This window comes from Lissotriton helveticus, chromosome 5_1 (genome assembly GCF_964261635.1).
Source record: "Lissotriton helveticus chromosome 5_1, aLisHel1.1, whole genome shotgun sequence".
Classification (NCBI taxonomy): Eukaryota; Metazoa; Chordata; class Amphibia; order Caudata; family Salamandridae; genus Lissotriton; species Lissotriton helveticus.
In genome coordinates, this window is record NC_136065.1 from 564,721,461 (window position 1) to 564,740,924 (window position 19,464).

Here is a 19,464-nt window from a genome sequence, read left to right on the forward strand (position 1 = left end):
ATGTTGTGCTGCCCCTTTATAAAATGTCAGAAGTCCGTTGTCTTGATAAATACTGATTTGACGCACTGTTCTTTTTACATAAGCCTTTGAATACAAGCATCTACCCTATTTAAAGGTCGTCAGTGTACCATAAAACTTTTGGTGCTTTTTAGAGACATGCTGTATTCAGGATATGGGCTTAAAGCTCCACCCTCTTTCCGCCCATCTTTTTAATTGGCTCCTGTCCCTGTCCTTTGTAAATGGTGGCTTTCCATTGGTCAATAGGCTTAGTAGTCCCTCCTTAGTACCGCCTTTTCTCTTCTTGTAACCTCCCATAAGGACACCACCTGTTGCATATGTTGTTACTCCATATGTTTTAATTACAGCCTCAGAGCACTATTTTCTTAAAGAGCTTCAGGCAGGACACATACTTGGTCCTAAGCAAGGCTGGCAGTGGTTACTTTACTCACTAGCACATCTCACATTTATGGAGTCCTTCTATAAATTTCCCTTCATCAGCTCCACACAGTGTACAACCTATTCCGGAATTCATATAATAATTCTTTTGTCACATTTCAAAGCTACTAATTGTATATATGGATATAACAATTTAAATGTACCTGTGGCACTGTCTTGCATGCAATGCATTATGGGTAGAGTGGATTTACCATATCTTTTGCAGTGTGCAACACCATTTGTGACCAAAGGAGGTCTCATGGAGCTCTTTTGGCCACATAAGTTACTGCACCCTGCAACATGGCTAGGTAAAAAACATTGGCTTTTATGATGCCAATAACCCCAACTCCAACAAATGCGAGACCAGTTGCATTTCCAATGCAATAGGTCTCGCATTTTTTTAAAGTTAGAGCTGTTGGTGTTGAAAATGACAGTTTTTTACTTTTGCTTTTTTAGGCCATTGGCAATAGTGCTTTGCAAATATAATAACTCCACTGCATATAAAAAAACAAAAGTAGAAAGCATCATTTTCAACGCCAACAGCTCTAATTTAAACAAATGCGAGACCTATTGCGAGGCAAATGCTTAACTAGACGTCAAGATTGTGAACTGCACTGAATCTGTTATTTGAGCCGGTGGGGCGGGGGCACTGGCACTTATTTTTCCTCATATTACGTTTCCCTAGAGCAAGAAAGTGAAAAACACACTAAGGGGACAGCAGGAGTAAGAGAGACTGAAAAGCCGTCACTGAGGGCAAAAGCAGGGACCGGCACGAGTGAGATGAAGGGTCATCAAGTGTCTGGAAGTGGATTTAATCCTACGAAGCCTGGATATCCGGCGCACTATTGTTTTATAGATTGGCCGCAGGCTTCTGAGCGTTACTTTGGGCCCGGGCACTCATTCTTTTGCAAATTTAGTCGCATGTAAAATGTATTATTTTGTAATAACCTGACATACTCGTTCCCAAGAATATACACTCGAGTCGATAAACTGAAACAACTGCAAAGTTGTCTAATAAAGTTTATACTTTCAGCAATGGCATATTGTGCAGATGTCAAAAACTAGTATGCTCTGATTTGAGCGATAAAAAGATAACTCCATGGCGAAAAGTAATACAGCAGCTAATATGAAGAAAAGGCTGCTTTGTCTTTGGATTTTGTGATCAAAAAGCTCTGAGAAAGTATGTTCGCATCACTTTATGGCCAGCTAACTTTTGAATAAATAAATAATAACATAGATGTAAGTAGGGTGCATTCTTTCAAGGGACTGGGTAAATGCACCTTTTCTTAGTTAACAGGACAGCCGATCTCTTTAAGAAGCAAGCTTTTCAAACAGAACTTGTATCATTCTTGAGTAGCATGCCAGTTCAACAACAAGGTTAATTTAAACCCCGTACAACCTCCGGTTGTGAAGACTTTGTGATCAGATTAGCCAGTTTTAAGTGCAGTAGTACTACCTCTAACAAAAGGCCAAGTGTATCAATGAAATTACCAACGATTATTCTTTTCATGAAAAAATATGCTTAAGCCAACAGACCTTGTGATTTTTGTTCACTTCTTAAACTTCCTGTTGACTTTTTCACGGTTCTGGATAATGCTGGGATGGATCCAATTCAATTACTTGGTAAGAGAAATACAACCCTGTATTGTAGGAAGCTGGCTCTGTATATACTATACCAAAGTAAGGTATAGTGTGCACATAGTCCAGTGGATCCCTAGAGGTTGACAGAGGCTTTAGTAGATAATACTAAAAGCTCTATTTGTGGTAGTGTGGTTGAGCAGTTAGGCTTGTCAGAAGGCTGTGTAAAGCACTTATTGTACACACTCAGGCAAGAAATGATAGCACACACTCAAACATGAAATCTAGTCCAATTGTTTTGTATGCAACGTTATTTGGTTATTTTATTTCTAGACCCAATAAGTACTCAGTTACAGGTAAGTAACAGTTTTCGAAATAGTATTACTTTTCAAAATGCAGTACAAATTGTTTTGCAGGGGTAGAAATACTTTGGTATTTTCAGTTAGAACAGTCAGACTTTGCTATAGAAATAGAGAGACTTTAGAATACAATAGGATAAAGATGCATTGCAATCATATGGGAGGAAAATAGTTATATGCCTTAACAGGTAAATCCACGACTTACGCTCCTTGTGTTCGAGGGATTAGACCCACAATGGGAATTGTTCCGTTTATGGTTGGTACTGCACCACCAGGGGCACAGAGGCGGCCGTTTACATAGATCACCGAGCCCAATGTTAGTCAATGTAGACTGGGGCACCCAAAGAGTTGCATGATTAGGTATCTACGCCGCAGCGGTCGATACCAGCAATATTTACCTTTGCTTTCAGCTGAGAGCAATGAAGATGGATAGGATTCCCTCACGGTCGTCGTCAGCAAGTTACTGAAGATCGAATGGAGGCACTGCTAACCCAGCTGTCGCAGTCATAAGGATGGAGATGCACAGGGGATGGAGGAGTTACACCATAGTCGGACCGTCGCAAAGAGGCTGCTGTCTTGCAGGCGGTGCAGGAGGAGGCTGACAGGACCACTTGCAAGAGGGTACAGACTCTTGGGAACTGAGCTGTGAACAACGTGGGTCATTGGGCTGAGGGGATCCTTCTAGGTCATGGAACCCGTCCAGTTGTGGTGCTTTCTTCTGGCAGGGCAGAGTTGTGTCAACACAGGTGCCGGTACTCTACCACTGCGGTCTTGGTTCTTTTGAAGCAGTGAGGTGCGTCGACACAAGTGCTGGTTCAACTGCTGCGGTTCCTGCATTGGCGGGCTTCTGGGACAAGAGCCTCTAGTCTAAAGGGAGGATCTTTGCGATTGTGTGAAGACTGGAAGGTCTCTGGGGTTTCTTGGAGGCCTTGAAGGGTTTCTGAAGGGACGGACAACAGGTCCAGGTGTTGAACAGGCTACAGGTGGCTGGGTTCTTGCCGAGTTCGGTCTCCAGCAGTTCAGTTACTCGTCCGCCAGTAGTCCTGTTCCGTCTTCTTCTTTGGTCCGTTGAATTTGAGGATCAAGGTTCAGGGGTGCCCCTAAATAAGGAATTTAGGGGCATTACAGGTACCGGCAGATGGTAGCCAATGGGCTTCTTGTCTTTAGTGTGACTACACCTTTGAATGTCCCCTCTCTTTGGGGAGGGGGCATCTCACTAACCTGGTTGGGTCGAATTCTTCCATTCAAGATGCAGGATTTCCTAAAGGGGGGGAGAGAAGGGGGCACCTCGGTCCGGGGCACCTTAGGGGTAGTCCTGGCTGAGAAGGGGACACACCTCTCCTGACTACTAATTTTCCTGCCGATCTTGCAGCCAAGATTGGGGCTTGGTCAAGGGGGCAGGCATCTCCACTAGCTGGAGAGGCCCTGGCTAGTATAGCAAAGGGCAGAAAGCCTTTGAGGCTCGCCGCCCAGAATGCGCTTCTTGCTTGTGGGTAGGTGTAAATCACCCCAAGCAGCCTTTGTCCCCGACTCAAGAGAGAACCAGAGCTCCCACCTCAGGGGATCAGAAACCTCTGTGTGAGGCAGGCTGGTGCAGACCGGTCAGCTGGACACAAGGGAGTTGGCATTTTTCAGGGGACATCTCTAAGATGCCCTCTGGGTGCATTTTAGGATAAAGTAAACACTGGCATCAATGTGGGTTTATTATACTGAGGAGTTTGATACCAAACTCCTTAGCATCCAGTAAATCCATCATAGAGCTGTGGAATTCATAATGAGACTCCCAGCCCATGTACTCAATATGGCTCTTCTCCACTTGCAATGTCTGTGAATGGCACAGACACTGTAGGGGTACATTCCTCATGCAGCCGTGCCCTTACTTGCGGGATAGTGCATCCTGCGTTAGGGCTATGAGGCCTGCTAAATGGGTGAATTACCTATGCCACAGGCACGGCACACAGGGATGTGTGCCATGTCGACTGTTAAGTTTTGTCTGCACCAAAACACACAGTCTGCAATGACAGTGTGTGTGTTCGGTGAGGGGTCTCTGAGGGTGCCACAATAAGTACTGCAGCCCTTGGAGACCCTCACTCGTCACAAGGCTCTTGGTACCACTGGTACCTTTTACAAGGGACTTACACGTGAGCCATAGGTGTGCCAATTGTGGAAATAAAGGAACAGTTTTGGGAAAGAACACAGGCACTGGGAACGTGATTGGCAGGGACCCACTGCGCACTCAGGCAAAAAGTGGGGATAACCATGCAAAAAGGGACACTTTCCTACATGTGTCCAGTACATTCGGGCTAAGAGAATATTTTTTTTTGTTCAGCATCCTGCCTAGCTTTACAAAAGTAATAGATGAAGATACAGTCGGGCTTCAGGTAATCTTAGACTCGTTCAGTCATAAGAGTTTTCTCTCTTGATTAAGACCTTTGGAGTTTGGCACTACACTGGAATAGAGATTATCCTTTTTACCATATATTAAAAAAATTATGTTACTATGCCTATTCCCCTCGGCTCCACTTAAAATCCGCACCGAAGGCTGCCAGGGCTTGGGAATGTACCCTTCTTTTTTAAATATCTACAACCATCCTTTAAGAATATTGAACCTCTGATTATTTTTTGAGATTATGAATTATGCTAATGATAAGATTATTTTAAGCAGAAACAGTTTGCAACGAATAACCTTACGTTGTGCCTTGCTTAGGAAACTGTCTGATCCATATCTGCTAACATTTGTTTGTTTTACTAGTACAAGTTGGTTTCTTAAGAATTGTTTGCCAATGTGCATAATACCCATTACAGAGGAGTTTTTCAATGTTGTTTGCAATAATAAAGATACATTCTGGAGTTTAGATGCTAGTCATGTCGCTGAGCTCCTTGAAATTCTGTGCAGTCCCAAGTCATCCTATTCTGTAATGATTCTCCTCCAGAATGAAGGTTACCTTCACAGACCATACTCTCCGTTGACTAATTACTGGCACGAAGAAAGTACTATGTTAGTAAGTTTCCGCCAGTACCACTCAACTTTTTGCTGTAGGATCCAGCCAAGATGCTTGAGAATAAGTGTTTCCCACGCAGGAGTAGGTAGTCTGCAAGAAACCAACGTTCCTTCTCCTGCAGAGATTGTAACAGTGTCGTAAAGTCTCACTCTTTCTGGGCATGATAGCCTCAAGCAATCAGTAATAATGGGGCTGAGCATGACCCCCACTCAAGAGTGTGGCTTTAGACCATCGCAGGGTGAGGTAGAGAAGGGCTCCCTCTCTGGGTGCATCATGTCAGTGCAGGTCTCCACCCACCTCTTTTCTTGTAGTAGGATGGTTGCACCAGGGAGCTGAATCAATCTCCTCCAGCGATGCCATATGAAAAGTCCCATTTAAGGGAGGAGTGTTCACCTCCATGCTCTTTTGTTGGTGATTGTTGAATCCACCTTCTCTTCGGTACCGGTAAGGGTTGACAACAAGGCCTCCCCGCCCGAGCAAGGACTGTAACCACAAGAGAAAGGGAAAGAGAACAGTGTTTATTAGGTTGCACGTCCACATGTCAACCCACTTATACCTATGCAGAAGAGCTACATGTGTCTTGAAGTTTGCCACCCTCCCTCAGCTGCACCTGGGTGCATCTGTCTGACTAGCCCCTGTGGTTGGGGCTGTTTTGTCGGGTCAGTCCTAAAAAGCCATGGGTAATGTGACTTGTCGTTTCTTATACTGCAAATTCCAGAGCTCCAGTAGTAGGGCACAAGGAGAACCCATACAGATTATCAGCAGAATTCCACCACTACCACTGCACTGGACTTCATTGGCAGAGGAGTTCCCCTTTGTGGTGCCGGTTTCTTGAAAAGTCAATGGTGGACCTGATCGCCTAAGATTAGGACTGCAGTGTGGTTTACTCAAATGAAACTGTATACAAGTTCACCAGCATACACTTCCCCTGCTGATTTTAAATATCATTTTGAATGCTTTAACTTTATGCTTCAAGGTCCCACCAACGAGCTCCGTACCTACAACTTGGCCATACCATCTAGGATGACTCGCTTAGCACAGAAGTGATGGACGGACCACATTCCCTATGAAAAGTTGCACAAGCTATGGCAGACTTGTCTCGCTCTTTTATATGTGCAGAACCAAGATCCTGCACTGTATTTGACGAGGACATATGATTAACCACCAACTCTTCCAGCAGCCGAAATACTGCAGAAGTATCCCAGACGTGCCGGTTTCTAAATTGTAGAATGCTTTGAAACCCAACCACAGAATATGACCAAATCACATGCCGTTAAGAAGGTTCCTGAAAACTGAATTTGTAAAACTTGTCTGCCACTTTATTATTTGCAGATCAACAGTCCAATTTCAGAGTTGCAAGGAGAGTCCCCACCTTCCCCGTTCATGTGCTTGGAAGCACAAGAAGCATGAAGCACATCAGTCAGTGCTGTGAAGTGACTTTATCACTTTATAAATATAATAAATAATTGTACGAATCTGTTAATAACCCCTATTGTAGTGCTGGCGATAGCTTTGTTGCGCATAAAAATGTGTTCAATTACTCATTTGCACTAAAGCATATTAAGGTAACCCTAAACCTGTAGCAAGTACCGTTTCTATTCTAATCACTTTTTAACTCCATAGAATTCAGATAGTCTTATTCTCCACGGTTGTTAGGTCGGTGGGTATTCCCTTTATTATCTGTGGGTAGTGTTAAGATAAACCCTTCCCTTGTACCTTTATAGCACATTCTGGTATAGCACATACTGTTTGTGGTGTGAGGTTTTAGAAGCATATCCTGCCTCCTAGCCTTTAGTGTGAATTCCTCCTTAAACACGAGGTTCGAGATTAGTTAACAAGGAAAAGCTTAGATATGGGTACTGAAGAAGAGGGATACATACAGTACCTTATATGCTTCTCACTTCTAGTAGGAACCTCTTAGCTGTAATTGATGGCATTGCTGGATCCTGTTGATGTCCGATCAGTGCCATTAAGGCATTTCATACTACTGGTGGCAGTAGAAGGCACTGATGTTGTGGAATAGTGAGCTTTTGTAAGTTTGCGAGCTTGCAAATTTGTAGATGTTAATTAGTGTCCTACAGATTGGCTGATTTCTAGTATATGTTTGATGGCTCATGTTGGTAGTATTACTTGATGAATTGGAGCTCTATGATGGTGGTGTATTGGGTACTTCATGCAGCTAATGTTTTTATGAAGTGATATTGGGGGACTATCATCCTTACGTTGGAGTTGTTCATGATTGATATAGAAGAAGTAATTTAATGGCATTGTGTACATTGCTGTTTCGTGGACTGATATTGTTAAACATACCTTTTTAGTTCAACATGATTAGGTAGTTAGTACATTGCAGAACCAGCTCCCTGGAGTGCCAAGCACAAGGTATTTAATTGTAGCATGAACATGAACCACTGTGCAGGTGCTGATACACACTTCCAGGCTCTAAGGTCAGCAACTTAACCACGTCCCATCCTGGTCTCATTTGGGCTGTTAAATGGTCCTACGTGGCTATTCATTTACTATAATGTGATTATTTACTCCATTATTAAATATTGCATTGAGCATGGTCTACTTGTGGCTTAAATGTTTGTCTTTAATAAGCTGCAGCAGGGAAACCAACAAACATGTGAATGTAATAGCAGCACCAACCTTGATGGATCTAAATGCAGTACCAGCGGTCACGTACACAACTTCACTGACCCTGTGAATATATTTTCTGCTCACCATAAGCCATTGCAGTGCAATAACCTTGCATTATGCACCGACCCTGGACCCAGAGGGTATGTATGAAGGCTGACAGTAAAAGCACACTCCCTCCCTGTTGACCACCCTCTTTGCTTTGTAGGTAGGTTTGTACTGCACATATTTAGATACGTATTTGCTAGAAGCAATCAGTTGCAAGCAGGTATAAAATCCGATGTATGTGACAACATCCAGCAGCTTTGCTTACAGGATGAGCAAGCATTTGCAAAGTCAATAGGTGCTATTGTGTTTGACGGTGCTTTTGATTAAAAAGCAAAATATTTTTGCCCATGATGTGCTGGGTCAGCAAAGAAAAAATGTGAATAGCGTTTACTTTCCATGACCCTCCCAGAGCCCTTATTTTCTAGTAGGCACACGCATGTGTGGTGACTTTGCCCGACACGCATGTGTGCACCTACTAAATTATGCAAGTGCCATTTTATTTACTAATCCAAGATGGCTGACTCCACTTGGCTCAGTAAATAAAAAAAGAAATGGAATTGCGCTAAGGTGCATTTCATCAAGCTGAGTAGGCTGCCGCAAAATAGGAGCTGCAGAGCCCTCCTATAAATATGGGGAAAAAATGGGTGCGGGCACACAAAGGAGTGGGTGGAGGGAAGCAACAGAGTGGGTGAGAGGAGGGGAATTAAATAAAAGTAAAGGCCAGTGGGGTGATACGCGAGAAGAAAACAACACACAAGGGAGAGAGCTATACAGCATGGTGGTTATTGGTGGCATTCAAAGCACACGAAACTGCAGCAAACAAAGGAGAGTGCAATGGAGCTAGGGATTAGTTATTTGGCTGAAAGAAGAAAAACATGAGGCCGAGAGCTGGAAAACACATGTACTTTCATGGAGTGCTTAGTGAAAAAGAAAAAAGTTGTTACCAAAAAGTGAGTAGTGGAAAGGTATAACTCTGCCTGTCAACAGGATTGTAAGGAGGCATGCTCGAGGGGCGGGATGAACACAATAAGAGGAAGACAAGCCATTGAAAAAGAACCGAACACATTAGTAACAATAATTCCAACCAGTGGTAAGCAGTGTGCACGTTCTAAGACCACTACATTTTTTGTATGGTCCTGAAGAGGCTTTTAACTACAGATCGCTAGAAGCTGTCTGGTAGCTGAGACCTAAAAACTAGTCTGACTTTATAGAGAGGCCAATAACATGAACGTTTCTAGCCAAATGTGTACAGGCTTTACCAATTGCTGATTTTTCTAACTGCATCCGTTTCACATGCTGTCATGACCGTGGCTTTTCACTTTTCTATAAGTGAAGCTAAAAAAAGAAACCACGGCAGCTGTATTACAGAACACAGTTAACGTCTCTTAGTAGCAGGATGTATGTGGATGGTATTCTCTTGGCTACAGAACTCCCACAGCGGTTGGCAACTCAATTACTCCTTTAAAAGGTTCCCAGAAGATTTGTTTTTTCCTTTCAGTAATGAGCATTATTGAATAGTACTTCTGCAGTAAACCCTGTTACAGTGTGCTACAGAACGTTACACACTTGGACAATACTATCACAGATAGCAGATTTTCCACATTCCGTAAAAGTGTATGCCTGCCTGATTTTGCTTTTAAATAATGATACCACTCTTAAACTTCTCAAATCCATTTTGGTTATGACTGAAGTTGTGGTTGCATAGTGTACCTGCATTACTATTACAAAATAAACGGTCTTTTATGTTTTGCCTACAGCGCACTTGTGCTATCAGCGAAAGCTATTGTGATGAAATAGAGCTTAAAAACAGGCTTAGAACCAGTGGTCGAAGTGGGGGAAAAGAAGTTGGGGAACTGTGGGTAGATAATCAGAGGGCTGGAATAACCCATGGAATGGGTCAGTGGGAGGAGTCAGAGGTGTGGCCAGAAAGAGCAAAACATCCCAATTTTTAGTATTTGTTTGGTATTTCACTGACTGTTTACAATTTATTACATTATTTAATTCAACCAAGGGATACACATGTTTATTAAAGGTTGAATATGAGTTATTGATATTAAAATGTATTCACAAGTGAGATACATTTCCAATCACAGAATATCCCAAATACACTTAAAAGTGGAAGTACAAACCATTTGTCTCCGAGCCATGCAGTTTCTGTTATCAGCACTTCTCCATTTTTCCACAAGAGCAGTTCAAACATGAATGACAAAATATCCCAGTTTGCAAATGTTTTCCACCTAATTATGGTTCTGCCATATTTGCCACATAATACACCATCTGCTGCATAATCTGATGATTTTAACTAATAAATTGTTTGTAGCTTAAATGGATTAAAAGTTACAAACAAATGTGACTTGTGTTGCTGCGAAGTGGAGGGTCCTTTGCAAAGATTGACTGGTAACCTTTCTCACTGCTGCATTTTACTGTTGCACTGGTACTAATGAGGCAAAATATTTGCAGATACTTTTAGTATGTAGAAAAATTTAAAAATAATAAAGTATCAGAAAATATACCGCATTATCCTGCAGACTTTTTGTTTGCTGCATAATTTAGAGAGCACTGTGGCATACATTTGGTCTCTCTTGCTGCATAATTCTAGTGGCCCCAAAGCAGGCAGCACATGTTAAAAGTGCTTGTGCATGGAGCAGAGAGGCTGTGAAGTTTGCAAACTTAGTTTGGTGTGCGTGCAAATCGTGCATTGCAGATCCCTGGTGAGTTGCACTACTATTGCTGAAACAAGGCCAATTGAGGTACCAGTGGGTGAGGCAGACTGACTTCAAGGGTCCTGTGACCTCAGTGACCAAGTCACTGTCACTCTGTGGTGTGTTGCTTCGTAAGCCTGCCCACAAAACTGGAGGTGAACTTCAGCATGGATTGTGGTGGACATGCCTTCAAGGATAACAACACTTGCTACTGCTAGGGCCCACCTTCTGGTGCTAAGACGTCTACTGTCTAGCTGGGCCTTCTAAGGTCTAGCATGGGAATGTGCTTCCTCTGGAAAGTGTTTTGGTGGAGTGGTCATGAAGGCTGACCTTGGTTCCCCAGACCCAAATTCGGCAGTTCTGGCTATATCTGCCTCATCCTCTCCCATACTGAACACCATACCACCCCACTGAGAGAAACCCGCACTGCCTTCAGCTATAACCCAGTGGTGCTGCTCTATAAACACCTGGATGTGACTCAATTCAAATTATGCACCAGTCAAGTAATATGCTGCCTGAAAAAAAGTAATAACATCTTGGGAAAATCTATTACTCATATGGAATGCAAGCTTAAGTAAAATGTAGGCAGGAACAACGAGGTCTTAACAGGGCGCAACAAGGAGAAATGCTTTATTTCTCCTAATTTTTGCTGTTTTCATATGTGCTGCATTGTGTAGCACACATAAAAACAGCTAAACTTCATCCATAAGAGGAAGAAGTGAGAGGGATGGGAGCAGCGGCACCGCGGAAGCAGACACTGTCCTTGTCTTCCCTGGACAAGAAGGAAGAGAGACAGAGTACTTTTCCTTCTATGCCCACCCGCCCGTCTCCGCATGGCCATGAATGGCCGAAACTTTTCTATAAGCTTTCGCTATTTCTGCCGTCCTGGGGCCCATTTCCAAAAACAAAAAAGTAGGGAAACTGATTGCTTACATTTTAAGAAGTAGGGGCATGCCGTGCCCTTCCGATCTCGCCCACTTCTCCCACTGCTTAGAACCCACCCCCATACTTATTGTTGCTTACCATTGGTTGGCTCCCACGTCACTCATTTCCTTGTTTCTCATTATTAAGGCCTCTTACTGCTTCCACCTTCTCTTCTTTTTCTCCGGTCGTCAATGGATCGTCCTTTGACGAGGTAGTTTCCTGCCTCTGCTGAGTGTTCTCACACTGGCAGCTGCTGGTTGAGGTATTTTTTTGTATTATATATCTAGCACTCATTAAGAGTGCATGTGTTTGCAGGGCTTCTCTACCCCCTCTCTCGTCATTGTTTTCCCTGTCCCTGCCACTCACTCCCTCTTATTCGTTGCTATGTTTTTTCTTCATATAGTGCAAACTCGACCCAAAGTTATTGGATCGCTTTGCATGAACAACATTTACTTTACTCAGTGACAACTTCATTTTTAAGCGCAGGGTGTTTAAGGGATTCGACCCTACTCTCTGGATGGTGATTCGATGCAGAGACTCAAACCTGGTTGTACAGTACTGCAAATAATCAAATAGGGAAGGATCACTTGTCCTGCATGAACCAGGGTATGCAGGAGATAAAGCAAAGGTGTCTCCAATAAAAAACCCTCATGCACGGGTTGGGAAGCATGGATAGCGGTATATCTTGGTTCTCCGCTCTTCATACACGTGTGTGCATAATCATGGGGTTAGTTTCGATATGCAGCCTCCACCAGGAGGATCTTACCCTTGGTTAAAAACAGTAGTGACCCAGTGACGTGGACAGTGTTCAAATAAAAATCGCCCGGATAACCAGAAAATGAATTTTATTGAATCTGGGTTCCGGTGAATCCCATGAGGGTCACGAGAGGCAGCCACAGCGTAACGCGAGGAGCGGAGCGTTAGCCCCCTCGAAGCCCTTGTAACACCCGAAGGAGGTGTAATTTGTCTACACTTCAGGTACATAGAGACCTCGAAGAAGAAAACAGGTTGAAAATTTCCCTTTTTCTATCACTTGCTTGCTAAAGTTTAGTAAACTAGTACCACTTTCACCTACCACTATTGGTCCTGAAGAAAGCCCTTAAGTCCGAATCCCGGCAGATAGGGCTGAAACATGTCGGCCATTTTTACTTCACAGTAATGCTAGTGCGTCCTGAAAACCTAATTTTTTTTCAATAGAACGCACTTTTTTGGAGACACCTTTGCTTTATTTCCTGCATACCCTGGTTCATGCAGGACAAGTGATCCTTCCCTATTTGATTATTTGGATTGAAATTAGGAAACTGAAGGATCAGTTTTTCTTCCTCCCTTTCATTGATTAGTAAATGTACAGTACTGCAGACAGCAGTTCTTGCCATAACGCCACATCCCCTTTAAAAAATCGTAACAAAGTCAAATAGCTCGCACAGAGCAATTTGGCTTAGTTTGCTTTTTAAAGATGTTTCATGCGACCGTGCAACATGACTTGAAGTAAACTAAAAAAAAACATATGAGAAGGTCAACACAGGCCCCGCCTTAGCGCTTTGTTTTTAGTTTTCAACATGTTCAACATGTTGCACAGTACCTCGCGCTACTGTGCAACATCTTTAAAAAGCATTGACAACACCAATAGGTCTCACATAAGCGAGATAGATTGGCTTTGCCAATGCAGGTGTTGTTCTTAATGGACCGTGACTTTAGTAATACCTGCAGTTTACTTCGAATGAGCATTATAGAAAATTACGTGAAAACTGCAAATTAAACTTTAGGAAAGTACTGTACTTGAAATTTTTAGTTAAAACATGTATGTTGAAAACTTAACTACTAACTTTCAGCGACTTTCATTTCCAATGCATAGGGACCCTTCCATCTCATTGATGGTACCAGAAGGTGCTTTAAAGTGCATCACATGTGTGCCTCAACCCAAATGTATTGCTTTCCAGGCACCTGGACTCTCATCCTTTCTTCTACAAGATTGTCAGCCTTCATGAGCAAGGGTGCATGGCCCCAACAAGAGCTAGATGTCTGTATTTGACTAGAAATATTCTCTACTCTTGGTTATTCTCTATGGATCTACAAAATCTAGGTCTGCTGCTGTCACACAGCCTCCAGTTAATCAGGTCATTTCTGAAGGATAAGTGCAAGAAGGTGTTCTCTGTATATGGGGCGGGGGGGGGAGACTTAGGAGGGGTGGGACACAGAGATCCAGAAAGCTTAGGCAGCTTGTTGAAGCAATGTCTTAAACTTAATAACTTGGAGTACGTCTGTAGCGAAGTTTAGACCACTCATATGCAGAAACTAAGACTTGTAGGTCGAGCGGTCTAATAAGTTAGATCCAAATTCTAATCCGCAGTTCAAGGAATTCAATATCTGTTATTTGGAGTCGGGATTTGTTCTCGAACATCAGTCTCAGCAGGCCTCTGACTAGCAGACGTAGAGACCAGAACAAGCAACCAGCCTATGAAGGTGAACTCCCTTATTGAACTAGTTTGAAGTGTGTCCAGATTCTATATACACAGGTGGAGTGTTTAGCTTTCACCCGCCATTCGACAAACAAGGAGCCTGCCATGAGCACACTCAGTGTTGCTTGTAGCTTGCGTCCAAGTCATTAACTCATTGTACTACTCAGAGCTGGAAATCAGGTTCCTTTCTCCTTGGCCCGTTAACACTCAGGCCATATTGTTGCTGGGAAGCAGTGAGGAATATGGTGTATGCGTGAGACTGGTGTGAAACCAGTCTAAAGAAGACTACCACGCAGACTGGTCTAAAGATTAGCGTCTCCTTCACTGTTTGACTGGATGCTGCACTAGGTCACAGTGGCGAAAGAAACTAAGGTGGGTGTTGTAGAACCTCTGGCTTGGGACATTCGTGAATTATTGTGAGTTTGCTCGAATACTATGATTTTAGTACTTCTCCTTTTGTGCTAGACTCTCATATTGAGACAGTCCCCATCGAGAATAAGGAGGAGAAAGGTAGGCCTCAGTGGGACACAGAAAGCTTTTTGTGTACTTCTAAGCCTCTTTCTAGAGCTGGTGACCGTAGAGGTGAGGGAAGTGACGTGACCACAGACTTGGCATTTGGCAGATTCCTTCTTATGGTAGTGATAGAAGATCTTCACAACTTTAAAACTAAAGTTGTGAAGGTGTCTCAGATAAGACAAGGGCAATCACCCTTGGAGACAAATAAGTCTGAAGTTCCTGAGGTTGCTCTGGAATCAGGAGAATTTAAAGCACCACTCTTAAACCTTAGGAAAAACTGTGAACTCTTGCAATAATTTGAAGATTGTGTTGCAACCTCTGTTTTAGAACTGAAGTCAAAAGTTGAGATGCTGGAGGGATTCCTTCAAGGCTTCGCACTGGACTTCCTGGCTTGTTCAAGTAGATGACGTTCCAAAGATTGTGGTGCAGGAGTTCCGGATGTTTGAAGTTGCAAACATTGAGGCTTTCCCCCAGAAAGTCTGGCACTATCCCTAAAGTGATCCATCTGTGTCCTTTGGAACTCCTCGGTGTAATCTTTGGCCTTAATGAAGAGGGTTAAAACTAGGTGGCAAACAGGATTCATTTATTCCAGATTGAGTAGGAGCATGCTCTCACAGAAGCAAGATCGGCAGCAATTTCCTCACAAACTGGCAGAAACTAGACTTGAGCCATCAGTCACATATCTATGCAGGTAATAGTGTTAACCTAACTAGAAACCAATGAGAATATTATTGGGAGCTTCTTTAGGCTTAAATAGAGGCCCTCTGAACTGAAGGTCACGTTTAGTACTTGAGGTTTCAATCTAGCAGTGTTCTCTTCATCACTGGAAAGGTCCTTCCAAATATTTGAGATGCCTCTTTGTGGGTATTTTGTTTCTTGATTATGTTGTGCAGCATGCAGAATTTGACGGGACTATGGAATTATGCTACTATGTAGCTGCCCCGCTTACCACATAATTATGGATTGGAAAACATGTGCCACAATTTGCTGATCAATAAAAGTTTCTCTTAATTGATCAAATTATACTGTCTAGTGCTACAAAATATATGTAGTGTGCCTTTTCCTGGTGTAGAATTTAGATAATGTTGCTGCATATACTGGTCCTTAATTGCCACATTTTTTCAGCGACTCCCTCTGAGAATGGTAAAGCGCTGCAGAGTGTTGTTGTGGTGGTGTTCATTATGATAATGACACCGTTATTTCAGTAACTTGTAAAATAGTACTGATACCATGTGAAATATTGGTTTATACCTTTTCATTTTATACAATGAAACGTGTGTGTGTAAAATATATAGTATGCATTCTACTGTAATATACTATTTGCTACCAATATTGAGTGTGGTGGGGAATAACTCACTAGAGATGAGCAACAGTGGTAAGAAATAGCGTATTATACTCTGCATCTCTGCATAAATGGTTTATGCCATGGCATTATTTCCTGTGTGCTTGCCTCCACAAAAGACATTTTAACAAAACCAGTGTGCAGTATGGTAGAGTAATTGTTACAGAGATTATATTTGAGCCATTAATAAGTATTTTTCTCATGTAAAGTTTGCTGTCCTCTGGTAATACATTTGATTTTGACCTTTGCGTTGTAGTAAATGTTTGGATGTCCTTTTATTAGTGCAGTTTCTTTTAACAAATTGTGTGTGTGTGTATTATATATCTCCAATTACAAAGTTTCCAAATGTTGGAGCCCCCATCCCTGCAGCGCGGCTTTAAAAGGGGAATGGAGAATCTCGTGAATGGCATCACACCAACAAATACATTATGAAGCCACAACTCAATGCCGTACTGGCATTTATTCCAATGAATGGGCAACATGTTTGTCATTACGCGTTTCAGCTAAAAAATAGCCTTGTTCACAGGTGAGCAATATAATGATGCTAATGATTCTATAGCATTTTATCCAGTTGACATGTGACTAGAGCATAAAATTACTGCACCCAGTAGGCACCAATAATGTCCCAAATTTGCAGTATCAAAACTGTGTCAAATATATATATGTTTGATGGCATGTGTGGCTGTAGATACACATGCTTAGCAAAAGTCCCCCGTCTAGTGTTGGGCTTGGAAGTGTACAAGTTTTCATGCAAACTTGTTTTTCTCATTGCAATTACCTCACTCAGAAGAGGGGGAGAGATTAAAGCATTGGCTCTGGAGGGACCATTTTTCCAACTACACAAAGACAACAGTGGTTTTAAGAACTAATCCTAAATTTCTACCATAAGTAGTCTCACAGTTTCCCATGACTCAGTCCATTGAATAGACTGTATTTTTTCCTCAATGAAACTCAGTGGCAGAAAGAGCATTACACATGCTAGATGTTAAAAGAGCACTAATGTACTATATTGATAGGACACAGTCCTTTCGGAAAACTCAACAACTATTTGTGGCATTCTCAAAGCCACATTAAGATAAAGCAATTTCCAAACCCAGTATTGCTTGTTGTATAGTAAAATGTATCCAAACCTGCTATGCGAATGTCAAAAAACCCTTCCCTATACCACCAAAAGCTCATTATACACACAAGAAAGGAGGTTCTATGGCCTTTCTACGGAATATACCAAAGCGGACCTATGCAGTGCAACTACATGGACTACACTGCACACATTTACAAAACATTACTGTGTAGATGCTATGGCATGACAACAAACAGGTGCAGGCCAAGCGGTACTAGGTACATTATTGCAAACAAATGCCCCCAGCTCAAGTTAACCACCGCCTACAAGGAGAACTGCTTTTTAGTCTATGGTAAGCATGTGTATCTACATCCACACATGCTATCAAACGGTAAATGTTACTTACCCTGTAAGGATCTGTTATGGCATGTAATGCTGTAGATTCACATGCACCCACCCTCCTCCCTGGTAACTTGTGTTGGTTGCCTTTATCTACATCATACATTACATTATTGTTACATGGTCATCTCTATAGGATACGCTATCCTTTCACTCCATCCTCACACACCAAGCGGCAAACAATATAACAATAGTTGAAGACCATACACATTCCAAGCAAGAGGAGTCATTCCACCTCGTGAATCGGAATAATTATTTGCAGAAAAACACCTTGCACACTTCCGAGATCAACACTAAATGGCATACTTGTACTAAGCATGTGCATCTACAGCACTACATGCCGCAAACCGATGCTTACAGGGTAAGTAACATTTACTAGACTGTGTGAGTCTGCTCAAGTTTTTGTTCTACATACCCACAATCACCTGCTGGGGAAAGACAATGAGTGTTGAGACGAACAGAACACATGGTATAGCGATGTTTGAGTAACACTGCTGTATTCTTTGGCTCTTGCTCCAGTACTGGAATCGTATTGATAAGTTATCACTTGTAAAAAAATAATAAAAGGAGACTACCACGCAGACCTGTATTGTAATATTGTTTGTTACTTTGTGCCTTGTTTGTCTTTATGGCACAGAAAGCAATTGCATTAAGTCTTTTTTCTTGTATCTTTCACCAGCTGTTAGGAGATTGGGAAGCCCAGCTGAGGAGGATAATGAAGATGATCGCAGGAGGAGGGCTTTCTATCACAGGGTCGCACACCATGTGTGGAGACTATCTGTACAGTGGCCACACCGTCATGTTAACACTTACCTACATGTTTATCAAAGAGTGTAAGTGGAATACAGACTTTGTAATAAGGTGACTTGTATCAGATTGCAAAACCGTACTAATCATGCATCTTCTTATTCAGTTATATGTTATTGTGTCAGTGCAGCAACGTTTCTGATTTTGCTGTCTTGCATTTTCTACTTTCTTATCATTTGGAGTTTGCTTTATAAATGGGAGTGTAAACAAATCTAAAGAGAAAGTAACATTTGAGCTTTTCCAATGTTCAGTTTAGGGGTCGACTTTTAGATAGCTCATGAACCTGCTTCTTTAAGGTCTAAGGCAACAGTTAAACGTACCATTCCCCTGTATTCGCCAGCTGGTTGTAACTTCCCGGAACTAGGAATGGCCAAGCCAATGGCTTTTTGCTAGGGGAAGTGTTAGGTAAATAGGTAGGCAACTTTGTGTATGTGTAGCTCCTGCTGTCCCGAAAGAAAATTTCTTAGCAAAGCAACATCCAGAATTACAACAATACAGAAGCAGGGGGTAGGGATCCTTTGCTTAACAGACCGCAATAGTATTATTAAGCTGTACCCTCAATGAAGAGTATTAACAAAATGAGTCCGAAGATTAAGTTTGCCTTGTAAGTGGTGAAAGTTAATGCCATGTATACAAAATATTGCATAGTAGTCTTTTGACACTGCTATTTTTTTAATTGTAGCTTTAAGAAACCGTGTGTTGTGTGTATATATGCACCTGTGTGGGCGCACATTTCTTTAATTTGTTCACAAACATGCTGAACATCCGACATGGTATCAAAGAAAAACAAATGAACATGCCAAGTTGATTAATGAGAGGCACGGGGTATTTAACATTCACGTAATATGCACATTCTAACCCCAAAAAGTTATAACTCCCGATGTTAAAAGTTATATAAGTAAAGCGAGTAAATCGTAATGCACACTGACTCTCGATTGCAAGCCACTCTTTTGTCACATGTAAAGTTTAACTAAAGAACTGGTTGATACTAGTCACCAAATTCTAATAGGAACACAACTATTACAATGCTCAAAATGCTATGGCCCTGAAAAAATGTCCACCAAAGCAATGGCATACCATGAAACACACAAAACCCAATGTCTGAAGAGGACAGAAGCACAGGCGACTCTTTCCTCTTTTTAAATTGTAATGGTTTTTAAAATTGTGGGTGTTGGTTTATCTTAACAGATAATGTCATC

General features: G+C 42.2%; 1 protein-coding gene across 9 annotated transcripts in view; it reads left to right on the plus strand.

The window, feature by feature from the left end:
• Window positions 1-19,464, plus strand: part of SGMS1 (sphingomyelin synthase 1) — a 922,685-nt gene that overhangs the window by 886,384 nt on the left and 16,837 nt on the right. For all 9 annotated transcript variants that reach the window (XM_078642900.1, XM_078642901.1, XM_078642896.1 and 6 more), the window contains one exon: window positions 18,138-18,291. In XM_078642900.1, coding sequence (XP_078499026.1) covers window positions 18,138-18,291 — 154 coding nt within the window. The remainder of the gene's footprint in view (window positions 1-18,137; window positions 18,292-19,464) is intronic.